The 7,242-nt window shown below is 42.5% G+C and overlaps 1 protein-coding gene across 4 annotated transcripts; it reads left to right on the forward strand.

Annotated features, from left to right (window-relative positions):
* The first annotated feature begins 801 nt into the window (after positions 1–801).
* On the forward strand, positions 802–6,749 carry ZBED5 (zinc finger BED-type containing 5). Of its 4 annotated transcripts, none has more exons than XM_045065826.1 (3): positions 802–1,503; positions 3,269–3,383; positions 4,451–6,749. In XM_045065826.1, exon 3 carries the CDS (start codon positions 4,592–4,594, stop codon positions 6,674–6,676), a length of 2,085 nt encoding a protein of 694 aa, XP_044921761.1. In that variant the 5' UTR covers positions 802–1,503; positions 3,269–3,383; positions 4,451–4,591; the 3' UTR covers positions 6,677–6,749. The 4 variants fall into 4 exon arrangements, with proteins under 4 accessions (XP_044921761.1, XP_044921758.1, XP_044921759.1 ...); XM_045065823.1 differs by lacking the exon at positions 802–1,503 and adding an exon at positions 1,512–1,729 and having other exon boundaries at positions 4,420–6,749; XM_045065824.1 differs by lacking the exon at positions 802–1,503 and adding an exon at positions 1,512–1,729.
* The last annotated feature ends 493 nt before the right edge of the window (positions 6,750–7,242 follow it).

Consider the following 7,242-nt stretch of genomic DNA (forward strand, 5'->3'; position numbering starts at 1 on the left):
CTTATTTTTTTTTGAGAGAGAGAGAGAGAGAGAGAGCGCACAAGTAGGCAGAGCGGCAGGCAGAGCAAGGAGCCCAATACAAGAATCAATCCCAAGACACTGGGATCATGACCTGAGCCAAAGAAAGCCACTTACCGACTGAGCCACCGAGGTGTCGCTGATCCCCATCCTACCTTTGACCATGAAGTTCAAACTTGAAACTTTGATTATTTGATTTCACAGAAATAATTTTTTTTTAATAATGAAGATACACGGATAGCTTGTTATAGGTTAAAAATCTGAAGACGCTGAATTGGCTTTAAAATATTTAGGACCAAATGCTGTCTTCTATTATCGTCCAGGGAGATCATCTACACCGCCCTCCTGAAAATTTTAAGGGGTGGGCTTCTTCCTACGCCTAAGAGATTTGTTCACATATGGAAGAAGCGTGTTTAAGAAAAACAGAAGCCGCCCTTGCTTTTGACCACAAGCCGGGGATTTTGTCTTTGAGAGCAGTGCCTGAAAACATGACCCAATATTCACTTAGCTATTTTCAGGGGCCGACAAAGGCAAAAATATTTCAGTGGGACCTACTGTTCAATGCTACTCGTACTTAAACAAATTACTCCTAGACGCGTATATATTTTAAGGGGCCAATTTGGAAAACCCAGCTTCTGGTCTCCACGACAGATCGCCAAGGGAGAAATAACACAGCCTGCAACCTCTGCTATGCTGTCTTTCCTAACAGCGGAGGGGCGTGGGAGAGCAGCAGGCTTAAAGCGCCCGAATGCTGCAGAGAGCAGACGGTGTAGTCCTGCGGGTCGGTCGGCGCGTGCAGGCGGCCTAAGGCCCCCTCCCGGAGGGTGCCAAGCGACCCGCCGTAGGACACAGCGGAGACGCCGCTATCCCTACACACTCCTACACGGCAGCCCCGATTGCATCCGGGGTCACCCGGGAGCTCCGGCGCGAGGCTCAGCTCGCCTGAGAGCCCCCTCCACAGGAGCGTCGGGAGGGACGGGGAAAGAAGGCGTCTCCAGCCCCACTCCAGAAGGAAAACCAGGGAGAAAGGGGGCGGCTGCGAAACCTGAGCCTAGGGTGCGGCTCGGAAAACAAAGAGGTCGTGAAAGCAGCCGCAGTCGCGGTTCCGCGCGCTCCTAGGGGTAACTGCGAATCACACAAATCGCCGCCGCCTGGGCAGAACGCCAGTGCTACAAGCATGCAGATTCCTGGAGGCCAGTCCAGCCTCATGGGACAACTAACTCTGTCTGGCAGTACCCGGGAACCTGCATTCTAAACAAGCAACCGGGCTACAAGGAACCCAGGAAAGTTTGAAAACAATCGCTTCACGTCCTGCACCAGCGGAGACACCCCGCTCGCCCGAACCCAGCACCACCGCGGCCGCCGGGGCGCGCATCAACCGAGCTTGGTCCTTTCCTTTGGTCCCGCCCCACTGCTCCGCGTGGATTGGTGGCGGAGAGCAGCTCTGGAGCTGATTGGGCGGTAGAGGAGTCGCTCGTGGAGACCGTAAGTTCGTCTGCTCCAGAGTGCTAAATTTATCTTCAGAGGAACGACCGCGCCAGCCGCGAAGCGGATCTCTATGGAGGTGGCATAGGCGGTATCCCCGAGCTGAGAGCATCACCCTGTCCCCGAATCCTTCCTCCCTCTGTTTTGTTTTTCATTCCCCCCTCCCTCCCTCTCCCCTTCCAGTCCGCGACGACTGGCTCTTGACCCTGTTCAGGCCTCGGTGAAGGTGAGGACCAGGGCCGCCACGGCGGCTGAGCGGTGCGCTCTGAAATGGCTGCTGCCTTGAGCTGTTTAAAATGGCGGCCGCAGACTCAGCTGGGGACCGCGGCGCAGCCCAGCAGCCCAGCCGCAGCGAAGACCGGTCTCCATCACTGATGGAGGTGACGTAGAGAGATAGTGTTGGGTGCTGAGGAAACCGCCCGGGGACGCGAGAGAAGAGTTTTGGAGGCGAGGGTGGGCGAGCCCCCAGTTGTGGCGGGTCTGCTGGCAGCGCGCACCTGTGACAAGGAGGCGTAGCTGGCCCAGGCAGCACATCGAAGTGACCGTTTAAAGAAGCATGTAGGTGCTGGAAAGGGCAACCGCCCCCACCTTTGCCTGGGCTTTCTGACTGGACTGCACTCTTAACCCGGCCCTCCTGTCCCTGAGGGTGGTGTTCATAGCTGGAACAGCCCGAAGGTGGGGGTGAAGGGATGGTGTTACCTGTCAGTTTAACCCAGAGAAGAGACAAAAGAACAGGGTTTCTCCCCACCCCCCAACGCCTGCCAGCCTTTTCGGGTAATGGAATAGAAACTTGACTCTCGAGGGAGTCTAGACTCTTTGTCCTCGAGAGATTCGGGAAAGCACCTCTAGAAGAGGTGGGGATGAGGCCTTCCGTGAGGAAAACAAAGCTTCTTACTCCATTGTGTCCTCCTCGGGTAGCCAGGGAGAGGGCTTCTAACCCCAACCAGCAGCTCCACGAAGTTCTCTGTTGTTAAATTAAAATCGGGTTGTGGAAATGAGAATCTACTGCTCTTTTGCTCCCAGTAATGGAGTAGGGCTTTCTGCTGCTGCAGTTTGAAACCCTCGACTGTCTGGCAGTTGTAATCCATTTCTCTCTGCCACCCGTTAGTGCTTGGGAAATTTATTCAGGCACACACAAGGAATGGCTAGGTGCGTGGGCTCTGCAGCGCCAACTTTTTGGGTTCTTTTCTTAGTTCTTCACTTACAAGATGTATTAAGTTAGCACATGACTTCTCAGTCTATTCATCTCTTAAATTTGGTCAATACTAGTCCCTGACTCTGGAGTTTAAGGCTTAAATGAGATAATCTATATGAGGGATCTAGCAGTTACAAGCATAGTAAACAATGATCATTCTATAAACATTAGTAACCTAACAGGAAATTGGTTGAGGGGACAAAAAGGGTTATAGCAAAAATGTGTACTTCATACAACACTTCCCGGTATAACTCTATTTTAGATTACTTTCAATGCTTGGTTTTAGAGACATTAAAATGTGACCACTTTTAAAATTAGCTTTAGTTTTTGAAAGTGTTACGTGTTTCTGTGAAGTCAGTGGTTGGGAGGGTGTCTCAAAACGATGAAAGAACAAGAGTATTAAGTGAAATGAAAATATTAGCATTTTTACTGTGCTAGGCTTCTTCTGTTTCAGTCCACTGCATTGCAGTGATTGCCTGGATCTAAAATAAATTGTAATGAAGGATCATCTTAGGGGTTTATAGTTAGTTCTGCTTTTACAGTGTCTAATTTTAATTTTTCTCATTCTAGGCTTTTGGTTACTCCCTTTCCACCCCATCCCTTAATTTTATTCTTTTGAAGAGTCTGCATGTCAAGCTGCCAAGGTGGAGAGTGTGATTGCAGAAGGGAGTACTTCTCATTTCAGGTATCTTACCATCTAGCTATTAATAGGAAAACCATTTGCTGTAGGATGTGACATGAAAATTCAAAGCTTACTCTGTAGCCAAATCATAAAATAGGAATCAAAAGCAGATATATTTGGATATACACTAAATATGTATGCCTTAGCCTACAAAGTTACTAGTCATCTTTAAAGGATTTAAAATTTGCATTACCCTTCTTTTAATTATGATTTTAAAAACTGTATGAGGAATAAACCTATTAAAATAAGAGTTTATTTTTTCTAGGTCCTGGTAAAGTCTTCACCTATAGTATAACAGAATGTACTATAATAGAATAATCAGTAAAATATACATTACTTTCAATGGGTATTAATTTGGATGATATAAGTATTTATGTGATTTTAATTCCATAGAATTAGTAGCTTGCTTTTGGTCTACATTGTATTTTTCAGAGTTAGCACAGTATTTAGGATACAGAATTCGGTGTCCTGCAAAACTTTGAACTGCGTTTGTGTGTCTTTAATATAGTTTATCAAGATAGTCACTAGTCCTGGTAGGAGGCTTCAGATGTATAATAATATCCATAGTGAATGTATCTAGTGGCAGTAAGTATCCAGAAGCTAAAAGCTATATGCCATGAGAAGGGGTTGATAAATTATAGCCCATGCTGTCTGTTTTTGTAAGTAGAGATTTACTGGACCACAGGTGTGTCCATTCTTTTTGTATTATCTATGTCTGCTACTATGCTGCAACTACAAGGTTGAATAGTTGCAGCAAAGACCATATGGCCCATAAAGTAAAAAATATTTACTGTATTGCTCTTTACAGAAAAAGTTTGCCAACCCCTGCTGTGGGACATATTCCTCAAGGTCCCTTCGTTAAAAATGTACTTACTTACTTCATTATTTCTTACCCCAGTGGTTCCCAAGGTGTGTTTTATAGAACATTAATACTCTCTACGTTAATAAGTGTTCTGAGAAAAAGATCAATGCTAACAATCGTTTTCTTTATACTTTATTTTCAAATATAAGTTTAAGACTACTAAACTCATTTCTATAGCTTTATTTTTATGTGATAATCTACGTTTAAGAAAAGGTGTGCCATACCTGAGAGCACCAGGAAGTCGCATGAGAAATCACCTGATACACGAACGTGTGATGTTCCATCTGCGCATTGATGCATAGGCAGCATTTACAAATTAACTGATGTGTTGCTCTGTATCATCTCTTTGATGATTGCTCATCTTCTGTGTATCCTGTTGTATAATTTCAACACATTTGTGATACTCAATGTTTATTCTAAATTAACCATGTTTTGTACCACAAACACATTGCCTATGGATCTGTTGTTGAAACAAGGAAGTCTTAAACAAGAAGTAGAATCTTTTTGTTACCAAATTGTGTCTGAATCAAATGATCAAAAGGTTGGAATATTACAAAGCGAGGATGAACAGTTGCAGCCTTCAGTTTCTAAAAAATCAGAAGGTGAGCTTTCCAGGGTCAAATTTATGTCCAATTCCAGCAAAATAACAACATTTAGTAAGAAACCAAAAAGAAGAAAATATGATGAAAGTTACTTGTCTTTTGGATTTACTTACTTTGGAAATAGAGATGCACCTCATGCTCAGTGTGTGTTATGTAAGAAAATTTTATCAAATAGTTCTTTGGCCCCTAGTAAACTTCGAAGACATTTGGAAACTAAACATGCTGCCTACAAAGACAAAGACATAAGCTTTTTCAAGCAACATCTTGATTCACCTGAAAATAACAAACCTCCAACACCTAAAATTGTCAATACAGATAATGAAAGTGCTACAGAGGCATCATACAATGTAAGTTACCATATAGCCCTGAGTGGAGAGGCTCATACTATTGGAGAATTGCTTATCAAGCCTTGTGCAAAAGATGTTGTGATGCGAATGTTTGATGAACAATACAGTAAAAAAATAGATGCAGTACAACTATCAAATAGTACTGTTGCACGTCGAATTAAGGATCTTGCTGCTGACATTGAAGAAGAGCTTGTTTGTAGACTGAAAATTTGTGATGGGTTTTCACTGCAGCTAGATGAATCAGCTGATGTGTCAGGACTGGCTGTGCTGCTTGTGTTTGTTCGTTACAGGTTTAATAAATCTATTGAGGAAGACCTACTCTTATGTGAATCTTTGCAAAGTAATGCTACTGGTGAAGAAATTTTCAACTGCATCAACAGTTTTATGCAGAAACATGAAATTGAATGGGAAAAATGTGTTGATGTTTGTAGCGATGCTTCTAGGGCAATGGACGGGAAAATTGCTGAGGCTGTCACCTTGATAAAATATGTGGCTCCCGAAAGCACCAGTAGTCACTGCCTATTATATAGACATGCACTAGCGGTTAAAATAATGCCTGCATCTCTGAAAAATGTGCTAGATCAGGCAGTACAAATCATCAATTACATTAAAGCTCGACCACATCAATCCAGGCTACTAAAAATTTTATGTGAGGAAATGGGTGCCCAGCACACAGCACTTCTTCTGAATACAGAGGTGAGGTGGCTTTCCCGAGGTAAAGTTCTCGTAAGACTTTTTGAGCTTCGTCGTGAATTGTTGGTTTTCATGGATTCTGCTTTTCGACTATCTGATTGTTTAACAAATTCATCTTGGCTGCTAAGACTTGCATATCTTGCAGATATTTTTACTAAATTAAATGAGGTTAATCTATCAATGCAAGGGAAAAATGTAACAGTTTTTACAGTTTTTGATAAAATGTCATCATTGTTAAGAAAATTAGAGTTTTGGGCTTCATCTGTAGAAGAAGAAAATTTTGATTGTTTTCCTACACTCAGTGACTTTTTGACTGAAATTAATTCTACAGTCGATAAAGATATTTGTAGTGCCATTGTGCAGCACCTAAGGGGTTTGCGCTCTACTCTGTTAAAATATTTTCCTGTAACAAATGACAATAACACTTGGGTTAGAAATCCATTTACAGTAACTGTTAAGCCAGTCTCATTAGTAGCACGGGACTATGAGAGCCTGATTGATTTAACATCTGATTCTCAAGTGAAACAAAATTTCAGTGAACTTTCACTAAATGATTTTTGGAGTAGCCTAATTCAAGAGTACCCAAGCATTGCGAGGCGTGCAGTTCGTGTACTTCTTCCTTTTGCTACAATGCACCTGTGTGAAACGGGATTTTCATATTATGCCGCAACAAAAACGAAATACAGGAAAAGACTTGATGCTGCACCTCATATGCGGATTCGACTTAGCAACATTACACCTAATATTAAGCGGATATGTGATAAAAAGACACAAAAACACTGTTCTCATTAAAATTAAGAGGGTTTTGCATGTCTCTTGATAACCAAATATAAGATGAAAATAAAAGATGATTTCATCTCTGCTATTTCGGGGTTTTAAATAAAATGATTCATATTTTTTATACTTCTTAGATTTTAAGCTAAAGAATCAGAAGTTTTAAGTATGTATTATTATTGTTATTTCTTCTTTACATTGTGATTTCAAAGAATCCATGGTCTTAACTTTGGGAAAGGTTAATCCACAAGACTTAATGTATAGGTCTTAAAATAATGTATCTCTTTAGGATCTAATCACTATGAATCCTGCCAAACCCCCGGCTCTCCAATCAAATGGAATGCCTTGCCATTCCTTGAGCACATCACACTGTTGCATGCTTTCAGGTCTCAAAAAATATTCCTTCCCTTTGCTTCCTGACAAACTCCTATTTCCTTTTGAATAGTTTGACCTAATTTATCATTGGTACTTTAATTCTCTGTGTCTTTCTGTTTTGGCCCTATTTTTTGTGGTGTCCCAGTTGTGAACTCTTGGTGGCCTCATGATTCCCAGTGTTAAATGGACTAAGCTCTTACAAGGTGTAC

This window comes from Mustela putorius, unplaced genomic scaffold (assembly GCF_011764305.1).
Source record: "Mustela putorius furo isolate JIRA1106 unplaced genomic scaffold, ASM1176430v1.1 tig00003859_pilon_pilon_pilon, whole genome shotgun sequence".
In the NCBI taxonomy this organism is placed as follows: domain Eukaryota; kingdom Metazoa; phylum Chordata; class Mammalia; order Carnivora; family Mustelidae; genus Mustela; species Mustela putorius.